The sequence below is a fragment of the Molothrus aeneus genome, chromosome 6 (assembly GCF_037042795.1).
Source record: "Molothrus aeneus isolate 106 chromosome 6, BPBGC_Maene_1.0, whole genome shotgun sequence".
Classification (NCBI taxonomy): domain Eukaryota; kingdom Metazoa; phylum Chordata; class Aves; order Passeriformes; family Icteridae; genus Molothrus; species Molothrus aeneus.
Window position 1 is genome coordinate 28,255,892 of NC_089651.1, and position 14,395 is coordinate 28,270,286.

Genomic DNA, 14,395 nt, shown 5'->3' on the forward strand with positions numbered 1-14,395 from the left:
AATATTCTTTAGCAGTAATATTTAAACATTATTCTTTATATTTTTAGTGCATTTCCACTAAAAATTGAAAGTAGTGTTTAAGTAAATGGAAAAGTTACATTCCAAAGAAAGTAAAGGTTACATTCCAAAGAAGGTAAACAACAAAACAACTTAGACCAGCCAAACAAACCACAAAAAGCCCCAAAATATGTTCAATTTTTAATTTCTACTTCTGGAACAGCAAGCACAAAGCTCTTCCTCACAATTATTAGAAACACTGAGTTTATATAGTTTTGCCACCATTAACTCTTTCCCACTAACTTCTACACAAAAACAAGCATCATCTATTATTATCCATGAGATAAAAGAAGATCCTCAGTGATACTTCACTGAATCCACACTAGGGAATTCCAACTTCCTCTGCTTTTAAATAACTTAAAATTGCAATATCAGCATTACACTCCTAGATGTAGCATATGAGTTCAGCTGCAGATTGAAAGGAAATACTGTGATATCCATTCCAATTAGTACCTTGCTAGGTGACAAGTGTGATCTAAGCAAGATCTGGATGGATGCTATATAAACCAACACAAAGTAAATGCTTAAAAGGAATTCAAAAAATAATAAAAAAGCCTACTTACCACAGAATTTCTAAGCTTCTCAGGTAAAGGATCTTTTACTTCAGACAGAGGATCTTCAGGGTTTTTGTCTTCAGAATTAGGAAAAAATTTTGATTGCACTAAAGAGCTTAAAAGAAAGACAAAAATCCCACTAAAAAACATGTATTGTTCTATGTGGTTTTATAACAATAACAAAGTCAGAAGTTCTATTACAAATGGACCACAAAAAACTAATTTTGGCACATCAGTGCTTTCACATAGCTGAGTGAATTCACAGATATTTCAACTTTATAAAAGAATTAGTTCTCTGTTGTACAGAATAGTGACTATTAAAGAGCAGTAGCCAGATTTTCAAACTGCAGTTTCTCTAGTAGCAACACAGGAGTAATTGAACAAAAACTGAATTTTAAGTGAAATTTAGCACTCATGAAACAAAACTTCAACTTATAAAGTTTTGAGTTGAAAATGTTTTTGAGTGAAAATGTTTTGAGTCAAAATGTTTTCCACATTTTGAACAGAAATGTGCAAAATCTGGAAGTAGCCTATTTGGCAATGCCATTTAAAAAACCATTAATTCTTTGGTTTGATTCAACAGCAACAACAAAGGAAACCTATTCTAGCCTGTTTTAATTAATGAATTAGCCACGCTGACCAAACTTCTAAATCCCTAGCAGGCCTTGCTGATACTGAGGCTCCAAAACCTTACACCTAAGCTTTTAGAAGCCCATGTGCAATGTTACTAGTCTTAACAAGCTGTCTCACAACTTCTCAGTGTGATTTTTCTTACAACACCCTACTTAGTGCAGAAATATTATTTCATTTTATGGACAGAAGATTAGTACAGAATGAGTCCTAGATCTTCAAAGGAAATTACAAATTGCAATGTATTACAATGCTTAACTGTACCGCAATCAAACATGACTATCCAGGCTTTAGTTTTTGGAAAGAACAAAAGAACAAGTATCCAGGGAAAAGAACCTCATATCAACTGAACTAAGAGTAACTGGACAAGGTTCAGTAGTCAACCCACAGATAAGAAATTTCCTCTGGTGTAAGTATTCATGAATCATTAGTTTTGTTGTTCACAGAGGAGGTCCTTCACCATCTACCCCAAGCCAATATTTATCAAATTCATCCAACATTATTGGCTACATTTAAATCCAAGTTCAAGCTCTAACTCACCTAGGTATGTGGCTGAGCTTTTATTGGTTATTCGGGGAGGGGGGGGGGGTGTTTTACCTACTGGAATTATTTTGTTTTACATGTATCATTATTAACTGAATCAAACACCCTCAGCATCAGATCAGTAGCATTCTCTACTCCAGCAGAGAATAACAGGAATACCTGTTTCCACATGCTATATGGGAATACTCATCACAAAAATATATCCTTATAATTTAGCATAATTATTTGAACAAGTGCTTAAAGCACACATTCAATAGAAGAATACATCAACAAATGAAGTGGAAGTATTCAAGAAGTCCCCCTGGGGACTTCAGCTTAAACCAGTGCCTTGAGCACCTCTTTAAAGACAATAAAGTATATGTTATTCCCAACAAACCCAGCAGCACAAAGATGGGACCTGACCGATATTTTGGAGAACATCAGCAGGCAATTAAATCAGATTTTGGCATGTAAGCGACTTACCAGAAGTCACAAAAAAGGTCATTGCTAGAGAAGGAACTAGATGCAAAATGTGAGAATTTCTAACTATTGAACCAAGAATATACTACTTTTGATTAGTGCTGGGGAGTACAAGCTCAAACAATACTAAGTAGTAACATTATTTGTAGTTCTTCCTTGCAACTTGCTTCTTCATTAGGGAAGAGATACAAACTAAGTCACTTACAAAAGTACAGAAGGGTCACTGCTTTGTCTGCTGAGATGATATGATATTGCCACTAACAAACCACAAAATATGGAGAAGAGAACTGGAATATGCTGCCCATCCCAGGAATCCTGGAGACAGAAACAAAATCTTAATAAAAAGGAGACAAAGTACACACCACTTTACCTGACGCACAAGAATTATGTGTATCACAGAGAATGGAGAAATTAACTACAACTCCACAAAAATAAGCCAGGCCTTTTTGTACAAAAATATTGTTCCATCTTTACCAATGTCTAACTATAGATCAAGAAGTCTAGCACAGTGTACATCCCTCAAATCTACACCATCTTAATCATTAGAAACAGTCATTATTTCTTGTAACCCTTATGAAGAATTTCCTGTATTCCTTGAGACCACAGACTATTAAGAGCTGCATTTAGCCACTTCTTAATTTTGAACGTTACATGTATGTTATGAATGTTACATGATTTATTTTTCCTAATGTGCTGGATGCAGATTAAACAGTGGCTTTATTTGTGTTTTCCTGATCTGCACTGGATCTACAAAGATGAAAGAGTTATTCCTTGCTAAAGCTTGTTTGTCTTAAATGGATGTGTTTACCAAAGGCTAATGCGACAAGTGCACAAATTCACAGAAAGCTAATGACGTCCTGCAGGTGAGAGTATCATGGGAGTAATCCCTCTAGGAACTTTCTACTCTCTGTGATAAAGTGGAAAAGCCAGCCAACTCTGAATTGGACCCACATGTGCTACAATTCATTGTAAACTGAGCATGTCTGATTATTGACAAACACCTGAAATTAATAAACAGAACCAGCATCACACTCCATACTGTTTAAAAACAACATTTCAAGCAAGGAAAAGAGGGTCGGTGTGGGGGAGTGTATGCGTGTTCCTTGGCCAGCTAACTCTTCAACTCTCCCCTTCAGATAGGCACATATCTTCACTTTGACACTACAAACTATTTCTTGGTTTATTCTCAAATAAATATTAATTAGAAAACACTGTTTCACTTTTGCAGCACCAGAAAAAAATACTTACACAGGCCACTTTGAGAGGTTAACATACAACTACATGCAGACTCTGCTAGAAACAAGTCACCTGCATGATATTTTCAAGAATCGATGTAGAATGGAAATGATGGTAAATGTCACGTGTTTTCAATAAAAAAAAGCCCACCAGAGCAGGCACAAATTACACACCTTTTGAAAGCAAAAAAAATTGCTTTGCTCCTGCATTGCATCTCCTCTATTGACTTCACAGCTGAGCAAGAATAAAACCCTCGCAAATCAAACTAATATTTCTAGTTAAGTAGTTGCATACTTTAGTTACTTAATACAGAAGGAAGCAGAGAACAAACCCCAAAATAGATTTACTCTGCATCAAGTTTTTCTCACCTTCAGGGCACCATAGCACAGTCCATACAACAATGCTACTGCCACAATACTACAGATAAAACTGTAAAGTGCTGCAAGCAGGCTTGTGGTAGCTGAATATCAGAGAAATGAAAAGAAAAGAAAAAACATTATTACCATCTGAAGTTAGAATACAAAATACTTCCATTTGTTTAAGGTATCAGCCCCCTAATTTTCTCTGATGGAAAAAAAAAAGGCAATTCAAACCAGAACAGCTACTTTTATTTTCCCCTACAAATAATTTTTATTAAGAGCATTTTATGTGGCTTTTTTAATCTCCCTAATTATTGAACAGCTTTACCATGGGAATAGTTAATAGAATAGTTAATAGAACTGCAATAGAAACCAGTTGAGGAAGAAGTGACAGATTTATTAGGACAGTAATTCTATTTCTCAATAATCAATCAGAAGATTTCTAGGCTTTTTAAAAACACAAAGTATTCTATGTTTAGAGGGTAGGAATAAAAATAGTGTAACCACTAAATTTTTAAACTAATATACTGATCTTGGCTGCTCCACATCTCATACTTTTTCCACTGAAAAAACACAACACTCACCATTGCCACCAAAGACATGAATGTCCAGCTGTTCACAGAGATACATCACAAATGTATTCACCTGAGGCAGGAGACCAATGAAGAATACTATAGGGAAACATAGTGTAAACACTACAGAAAAAGAAAAGGTAAAAAAAGTGGTGAATATGAAAAAAACAGCATGGTAAGATATTTTTCAGTTTAAGTTCTATGGTATCACACACCCCATTTTAACTCAACAACACTGAAATATTTCTATTATAAATTTCTAAGGAAAATATACATTATGTAAAGTCCTACTTCAATGGCTCAGAACTGACTCAATACAGAGGTCATACTAATCAATAGTACTTTCCTTTTAATTGCTGTAGACATGGACACAAGCCAATTCAGGCTTTCCATTTTTATTTAGCAAAGATCAGCCAGGAGTGTTTACAGATTAGACATGTAAGTTTTCACTCATTGTAAGTGAGACTTATCCAAGGCTAACTGCCTGTCTGGAGTTGCAGGAGCAACCTAACACCAGCCACTCTGACAAAAGGGAGGCCAAGCACCCCCACCTCCAGGCTTTCTGCTACTAATAGTATCTGACAATTTTACTCATTTTCCCACACCACTTCTGAACATTCTAATCCTAAATGACTGGGTTTTCTGGTTTTTTGGGTTTTTAAAAAAGAACAGACAACTGTAGGAATCATGAAAACACCTGCAAATTACAGGATTTCGAAACACAAAGATAAATTAATGCCACCTAATTTCAATACAGAAAAAGCTTATGTCTCCACCTGTACCTATATTTTTTTTATCATCCTAAAGAATAAAAGATGCAGAAATAATCTTCTACGCATGTTCACATATAGTAGTTCAGATCTAATTCACATATAACAGCATATTAAAAGTTTTAAGTTCTAAGTTTTGAAGGATAGAAGGAATAAAGAACAAAAATAACCCTAACAGACACAATCTGGCAGTTTCAGGAGGTTTTTCTACCATCTTATTGACTTGTAGCTCCAGTGACCAAAAGAAGAAACAGACTTTAAAGTATCTTGTAAAGCACCACAAGACTCAAATTTAATTTTCTAATTTTAAATGCACAGAATAGTTGGACACTGAAGGTCATCACATAAGAAATATCTACAGTGAGATAGATAATGAGAACCTGATCTTTTTCCGTACTCCACAGCAATGCTAAACAACAATATAATTCAAAACATGCAGGTTGCAAGCTGGGGAAAAACACTGAATCCTGTATTTTTACTGACACTAATTAGGAAATATAGGACTACAGACCAGCTCTTCAATACCTGACAAAAATACTTTATTAGACTTCTCAAGTCAAACCTCTATTTCAAATCATTACTCAAGAAAGCCAACATAGAAGGCAAATACAGTGTTCTGTCACTGACAGGTTAAAAAGTTTTTTCCCAAAAGTCTGTAAGTCAAACTACCTTGGGCCCATTGGAAACAAAATTACTACACAGATCTGGGAATACACAATTTTTAAAGACTAGTCCAACAAAAAGCCAATATTTATGATGCTTTTACAATCTGTAACATCCTAGTTTTCTAACAGTGACCAACTAGGTGAAAAGATAAAATGATCATTATAAATGTGGAGTAGATTTAGAGCAATTGATCAAGTGCAGTATGTGGGACACAAAATAAAGCATTTATACTAGTCCTCACTTGTCTGTTGGCAAGGAGAAACATTTACATTATCTAAATTGAAAGTTCACCTTGCCCTGTACATGTTTCTTCCAGTAGCTTTGCCTGGGCACAGCAAAAAAGGCAGCTGAGATTTTTACCTAACAAAGTATGTTTGCTAGCAGCCAGCCTGGTCTGCAGTACACACAAAGCATTGTGAAACAGTGGTGTTTTATCATGTTGGTTTTTGGGGTTTTGGTTTGGGTTTTTTATTGTTGAGGGAGTTGTTATGTTCTTTTGGGTTTGGTTTTTTTTTAAGTAGAATAAGCTGTTTTAGTAGTCTGATTTTTTCATTGGAAGAACTGCTAAGAAATATAAACCACATATGCTGCTGCAAGACACCCCGGAAGAACAGTAAAATATAAGGATCAAAACCCATTTAGAACTCCTGAACTAAGAAGTTTTAAAAGGTAATGCCAAGATGGACATGGCCTGGTGAAAATGCCACCATATCTTTTAAAACTGGTAATGACTCACTCTTCAGTACTTTTTAAAAGTTGCTCACTTTCATTGGAGGACACACCAATTTCATGTATATTTATGTATTACCATATGGGGATATGGGTATACACTATGGCAATGACTGACTCCATATGGTGGAAAAGGGAAGAAAATATTTCCAAAACTGACCAAGCATTATCAAGAGAAATTAAGTTAGTTTTGTATCGTGAATGAGTCAAAAGTATCTTCTATCTTCTCGTTTTATTACTGATACAGAATCAAGTATGCCAGTACATGAAGGGAACCAAAGAATTTGTTCAAAAAGCACCTTTGAAAATGTCTGGACAATTTCTGGTCATAAATATGCAGCTTAGACATTTTCCCTCTGGGCATTTAAATCCAGAGTTATTAGCAGAGAAAGTTGAAGGGGGAAGCAGTATGAGGCATAAAACACAGGATGCTCCTAAAATCAAGTAATAAGAACTCATACCCAAAATGCTTGAGTCAGTAATTCTTATTAATAAATTAAAATTTTAAAAACCCACGCTGAGACCAAGTTTTCATTTTTCTTGGACAGAAGATGGTCTGGGGGCACGCAGACAAACATTTAACTGTTGTACTCTTTCACAAACAGATATTTTGATATAACTGAAAAGCAACTGCATTCAGTTTAGATGAATAGATGAATTCTTACACGTTTTCTTACTCCACCCGAAGCAGGGATCCATAGAAGATCACCCAAATAACTTTGCTCCATTAAAACACTGCACAAAGTTCCCACGATAAGATGATCTTCAAATGTTTATGTCTCTCTCTCCTTTCTATGGGCTCTGTTTGAGACTACAGGGCTGTTATTATTTTCATAACAGGGGAAAGGGTTGTTGTTTTGGGGTTTACATTGTTTGTTTTTTGCATTAGGTTTAGTGGGGTAATGGAGTTAAATGTTATCAGTATTCTGAATGCACTGCGCTGCTCAGAAAACAATGAGATTACCTCAAAATGGAAATGCAGCTCAAAAATTGTATTTTTGGTATTGCTGATAGGACTGTTATGAGAAGAAGCACATTAAATAAGACTTAAACTGTCTATAATGTTTTTTAAAATTGTTTCTGTACTGTTCTGCCCAATTGCTAAATACAAATAACCTAAGAGAACACCTACTCATTTGCCACAAGCCCCTCCAGAGAGCGTGAAAGAGTCCAAATCAAAATATTTTTTTAACTACCGAGCAGCTAGGTCCTAGCAAAGGGTAGAGTATGCAGGTCCAAGTCAGATAAGCAAGTTCAAGGATAAGGGCTAAGATATTAGATAATGAAAAATTTTAGTAGAGGGCATATCTGCCATTTGTTACAGCAAAGCTACAGAAGGGGTAAATGTTCCCCTAAAGTTCTACTGTTGTAAAGCAAACAATTCAAATCCATGAAAAAGCCACTCACCTATAACTAAGTCCCTGGCTGACAGCAGCAGCAATGGGTTGGTGAAAGCCATTCCATACAACCTGAACCTTGTCGTAGATATGTTTCTGCTGCCATAATCCAACAACCAAATCAGACCACAACACAAACAGAAATATACAGGCCTACTATAGGCTATGATACGATTGTGACCCTGTTTAAAAAGAAACCACAAAAACACCAATATTTGTTCATTATTAGTGGATAAAGTAACTTTTACTCTTCTGCTACAGATACCTTCAGAATCAAAATTAATCACTGCTCATCAACTAATATACTGTGACTTCATCATATTTTAAAGTTTTCTTCATAAAATCCTTAAAGCATTGCCTTGCAGTGATACCAGTCTGTGCTTTTTGTGGCTTTGATATAACAAAGACACAACAGTTAGATTAAGTTAGACTAAGCTAGATATACCCTTAGTCTCAGCTATATTTTATGCTATGTTGCTTGCAGTACTAAATGCTGGAGAAGCTCTGACTAGGCATGGTAAGCAACTGAGAATAAATCAATTTTAAGGAAAAAGGGATTAAATTTATTGCTTAGATACTGCTTCTGCTGCATGGGGGGACAGAATCTCTATCGGTATTTATCAAAATACAACTTCGTACACAAAATTAATGATTCGCTGTAGAGAAATAATGCTTTTAAACATCTTATCTAGGACATAAAGGTAATATTTTGTCTTGGCAATCTAGCAGATGCACAAAAGAACACAAACATATTGTGCAATACTAGAATGTTAACATTTCCATGCTCAAACATTAATGTTCACTAGAGCTTTGCAAACTCAGCTTATTAGAGTGAAAAAATAAAGCAGTGTGCACACTAGGACAACTGAATGAGCTACACCTCTAAAACAGAACATCAAAGCTGTGTCAGATCATACCAGCAGAGCAAATGACTATATTAAGAATACTTCTCAGTATAATTGCTAGAATAATAAAGACTCTTCAAAAACCTTATTATGACATGGCTCCCTAGCATAAGCTAGGCTCAGGAAGGAGGACATGTTTTGCTAAATACAAAGAGTAAGGCAGGTCCCTTCTCACACACTAAGACAACTACAAGCCTTTTGTGCCTTGTAAGAAGGAACATAGGAGAAATGCCAGAAAATCAAACCAAAATGATCAATTCTCTGTGGGAGTTCTGCATCTGCAGGGTTAGTACAGTGGCACATGCCCGTGACTTACATGTCGGGGGGAAGAAGAATCTGGCTGAACACTCTAAAACCAAAATAAAAAGAGGAAAGTTACCCAACTACAGATAAGTGTGTTCACCTACACACATCCTCTTGGTTGAACTTCTTTTAACAATATCTACAATTAATTGTACAATTGTACATTGCCATGTACAATTGTACATCACAGCCTTTAAATAGCACAATATCGTAAACCATTAAATCTACTTAAAGAGTAGATGTCTATAACCAAAATTCAAAAAAAAATCCCCAAGTCTCTTATTTTTAGGACTTCTACTGTTTTTCAACAGCATTAGGAACTGTGATTTTAAATCTAATTTCCATCCTATTAGTCAAATCAAAAAATAATCAATCATTCTTAGATTACAGTAAACCATTATTAGTCTAACAAAAATTAATTATCTGATTAAAAATATGTTTAAATATAATAGCCTCCTATGAATGCTCTGAGTTGTAGACACCACAGAAAATTAAAACCTAAACCAATAAAACTTCAACTTCAGTTTGTAGTTGGTTTTCAACATGTAAGAATGTGCTCCTCTTCACACACCAAAAAAATGCATGAGAACAATAAATAAAGGATTGTTTAACAAGCATATGTAGAACCATTCTAGTGATGTGACCTTGCATTACCATCTATCAAACTTCCCATGAGGCCAAGTTTACTCATTACTTTATAAATGATAAGCATGCACATTTTTCCTTAAAGCCCTAACTAACCTGCAACACCCAACTGGATTTATATCTATTGTTTGCAGAAAGTAAAGAGAAATTCAAGTACCTTCAACAGTGAGTACTGGCAACTGGCTATTACCAGGCAAAACTGGAAGACCCAAATATCCTTGAAAAAGCCCTCTATAAGAAGTACGGAGCCCAGAAATGCAACTAGAATAGCTAGGATGACAGCTAATACATTTTCAAGGATCTCACGATTCCTGTTTTAAAGGGAGAGAAAAAAAGAAAAAAAAAGGAATTTAAAGCTAACTATGTCTAGAAAAATCCGCAAAAGAGCAGTCAGAGTCAAAAATTAACAGGGGTTATGATACTGGTAGCAAAGTAGTTAAGAATAAATTTGAACTTCCATACTCTACTAGCACAATGTCCTTTAGCAAAGCTAGGAGCTACCAAGATTTCCATGACAGCTGAAAGTAGTTATTATCTTAGTATCTTAGGGAATTTTACTTTAAACAGCAGAAGATAACTTCAGAAGATAATTTTAGAAATAAATCAAATGTTCCACCAGAAGCACGGTCTGTAATGTAAATCTATATTCAAACCCCATCCAAGATGATGATAAGCCTAAGAAAAAAACATAAGTATGATAACTTACCTGTGTATATAATCTGTCATTCATGATTTTCTAATGATGAAACTAAAAATACTCTTGCTTGAGTAAGTTATGGCAAGTGGAATACAGATCATTCCCTATGATATTGCTAGTGCTTCGGAACAGAGTTATGAGTACTCCTCCCTGGACAGAATCACTACTGTCCTGTTTATTTCAAGGAGGTTCATTACCAAAATATAAATACTCTACATATTCCAAAAGCTGGTAACTGGAGGATCAATTTCATTGTATTCCTCTAGGTAAATGTACAGGGACAAGAAGTCACAGTATTAAACGACTCTTGGAAAAATGCTCTGGAACAGCAGGCAAATTCTTTCTGTTTACCAAAAGACTAAGTGCATGCCAGGTTGTAGACTCTTTAATTAATTTTTGGAGAAGGCTATATTCTAGCTTAAAAGATTGGCAATGAATCTTTCTATTTGATCCTTCAAATACATTATTGCCCCACACAGGTAAAGTGGGGGTTGCTTTCCTTTTTCCTTTTTTGATTGCTACAGAAGAAAATGAGAGTAGCCTCCATTATTTTAGATAAACTACATTCAGTATTATTCTTTCATATTCCAGAGTACAGTAAGTAAGTATAATTCTCTAACGATAGTTTTATCTATATTACAGTTTAGTAACTGTTTTCATCTTGCTTTCTAAGGTCTGGCAACATACAAGGATCTCACCTATCAAATAAAGCCAGAAGAGTTAATCTATCAAAATTGATGCTAATCCAAAGTTTAGGCAGGATCCAAAAGCGATAGTACTGCTTGACTTTTTGAGCTGCTTCTTCTTGAGGCTGCATGTGGTCCTGAAGGTCGGGGCTCAGGTCAATATCTTGCTGCTCCAACAGATCTGTATCCATTGTTAGCAGCCTGTTCAACCTGATCTGAGGAAGAGAAAGCTAAAAGAAAGTTAGTATTAACAAAAACTCCTTTATATCAAATCACTGTATATATACTGAAAATTGCTTTGAAGAATATTGCTGGAACCCTTAGTTTCACTTTCGAGGAATTACACGTTAAGCACTGTCACAGGCTTCTACTTACTTTTTCTGTCCTTATCACAGCACATGAATAGGACTAGCAGCAATAACAGTTTGCATACAACAACTCTTTGGCATTTCAGCATATGCCTTATTTCAAATGAATGCATCTTCCAAGCACTTTATCCCATTTACTCTGAAAACTTCAAATTTGAAGACAAGTAAACTGATACATGGACAACAAACATGACAAAAATAATCCAATTATTAATTTAAATAAATTACAACACATTTCTTACAGTCAGCTAATCTGCATGTAAACCCATGCTGAATGGTTCTTTTTGCATGACAATGCAACATACTCATGCACCAGCAGTCAAATTCAAACTCACTGAATCCAGAATAGACTCAGAAATGAACCAAAGAAAAAGCTCTGTCCTAAACAGTCAAGTACTATTTACGACTATTACTTATTTTGTAGTTTGTTTAGAGTTCTCATGAAAATCACAGTAATACTAACAACCATGAAAGATACTAAAGGAGAGTACTCAATGCTAATAAGACACTATAGTACATATTGTATAGTCTAATCCAGTTTCTACAAGGCCAAGAAACATCTTGATGTACTGCCCTTTATTCTTTGGCATTATAATTGTTAAAATGTTCTTTAATGAACAAGCTTCACAATGCATAAGGCAGAGTAAAACTTCAATACTCATGCCACCTTCAAGTGTCAAAACTACAGGTTTAGTGTTTAGAGGGGCTTTTTCCCTACAATTATCTAAGTTTAACATTAAATATCTTGATTTATAAAATTTTTGTCATCACTCCTTAAATCATCAGTGTACTTAACTATGCTTAGCCACTTTCTCCTTCCTAGAAAAATACTAATGAAAAAACAAGCAGGAATACTCCCTTTCTAAAGGCATTTAAAAAACACAAACCATACTATTTAAGGCAAGCTGTGTCAGAAAACAGATCCTTTTTCGACAATTTTTTAAAAGCTTCGTTTCTTAAAAGATAGAATCAGCATAACATTCATGGCACTAATAATAAATTTCAGTGGAAATTTCCCTTTAGGTGCATGGGCTGAGCTTCTACAGTCACAAATTTGCCTTAAAACAGAATCATTCCCTCCAATGGGACTACACTGACAAATCAAAAGCATAGAAGAGGTAATGCAGCCTTTTTTCTAAAGGCTACATGTTTGAGGGGGACTGTGAAAAGCAAAGCAAGTTTCTCTAGCAGACACCAAGTTTAAAAAGCACATTCTTGATCAAAAGCATGGTCAGGCAAATGGAGGTCTCTTGCTCCTCTGCCAAATCCTAAAGCTGTATTTCATTTTCCCCCTTGATTATATATTAGGTACTTCAACATACCTCTCTTCGGTTTGCCAGCTTAAGAATCATGCCCATTTGCACTGTTGTCAGAACATATATTGACTTCAGAATTAAGAGTACAGGTATGCCTGGACTTGACAATAGTGCAAAAGCTTCCAAATCATAAAATTAAGGAATTATAAAGCTATTTGCAGTATGAAACAGTGTAAGCTTCTGCCTTGTTTTGCCAGCCACTTCCCACATACAAATTTATATTTTGTACATCAGACTCCAATGACAGATTTCTAAATTCCTTTCAGGGAAATTACTCAAGTGAAGTTTCTTTTGGTCAAAATACAACATTTAGTCTTTCTGCTGCCTGCTAACCTCAATAATGCACAGAAAGAAAACTGTCTAAATTGTACACATCTTTGGAAACTTTTACAAGGTATTTTAGAATAATTTCTATGAGTGTTTTTAAATCACTAGTTTTTAGATCAGAGGAAACCAACTAAGCTTAAAAGTGCTATGCAGGAAGATTAATTTCTATGTAATATATGAAGGCACTACAATACTAAATACTTTCTCTTCGTTAATCCAGACAAAATTCTTTCATAAGAACAGTGAACTACCACACAGAATGATTAATCAGTGCTATAAAGTTGGATAGTCCTCTGATTCTTTGCATGCTTTAAAAATAAGTAAGAAAAACTTACTAGATCATGTGGATAAAAGCGAACTGAGGTAGAACTCGATACGTGAGAGTCCGTGTCACTATAAGAACAGGGAAAATACTTCAGATTATGAACTACATTTTATTTCATCAGGTCACTCTAATTTTCTAGTGTCCCAAATTAATTTTGATACCTTTTGAATTTTATCTAAATATCTTTAAGTTTTTCCTTCAGTCACTTATTATAAATGCAAGTAGCCACTTAGTCTCATGTATTGTGGTACATTCCACAGCTATAGTAAGCCAGGAGACTCTTTAATCTTACACTTAATGTATTCTCAACACCCACTCCCTAAATCATCTTAAAAAAAACCTACAATGATAGCCATTATTCCACTTGAAAAACATAAATTTTATAAGGTGTTAGCTACTGATTCGTAAAGATACATCAATCACATCTCTAAAGAAGTTCAGAGGCCTCTAGTTGTTCACATGCAGTTTCTCATAATTCTATACTGTTTTTATCAATATCCCAAGACTGCCAAAAATAGCACATACTTAGCACAAGTAAAGTGAGCTACTTAAACTGCTTTTTAAAAACTTAAACCTCTGGTAAGAAGAGCAAAATTACTTTGCAATTTCCATTCATTAGAGATGAAATTTCTCTTACTGTATGAGAGTCCATATCCAACCATTGCTTTTTTCCCCAATTTTGGATAGCTTTTGGATGTTTGTTTTCCATGTAAATCACATGGTTGTAAGACTTGTATCAAATTTATGCAACTTTCCTTCAGTTCCTTGCCTTAAGATAAAAACATTCTTTGTTATCAACTTTACTTCACTCAAACTCAGGTATTCTCTACAGCCGAGATCTGATTATCTGA

The 14,395-nt window shown here is 35.0% G+C and overlaps 1 protein-coding gene across 8 annotated transcripts in view; it reads right to left on the reverse strand.

Moving 5' to 3' along the window:
* PCNX1 (pecanex 1) overlaps positions 1-14,395 on the reverse strand; it is an 89,419-nt gene that overhangs the window by 30,957 nt on the left and 44,067 nt on the right. For 6 of the 8 annotated variants that reach the window (XR_010783864.1, XM_066552746.1, XM_066552744.1 and 3 more), the window contains 9 exons: positions 13,555-13,612; positions 11,221-11,438; positions 9,983-10,136; positions 9,194-9,226; positions 7,983-8,154; positions 4,423-4,533; positions 3,848-3,939; positions 2,449-2,558; positions 621-726 (listed from right to left, as the gene is read on the reverse strand). Coding sequence is in view for 7 of the 8 variants with exons in the window: in XM_066552746.1 (XP_066408843.1) it covers positions 621-726; positions 2,449-2,558; positions 3,848-3,939; positions 4,423-4,533; positions 7,983-8,154; positions 9,194-9,226; positions 9,983-10,136; positions 11,221-11,438; positions 13,555-13,612 (1,054 nt within the window). In the remaining variant the exon portion in view is untranslated. The remainder of the gene's footprint in view (positions 1-620; positions 727-2,448; positions 2,559-3,847; positions 3,940-4,422; positions 4,534-7,982; positions 8,155-9,193; positions 9,227-9,982; positions 10,137-11,220; positions 11,439-13,554; positions 13,613-14,395) is intronic. The other 2 variants (XM_066552747.1, XM_066552745.1) reach the window with 1 other exon arrangement.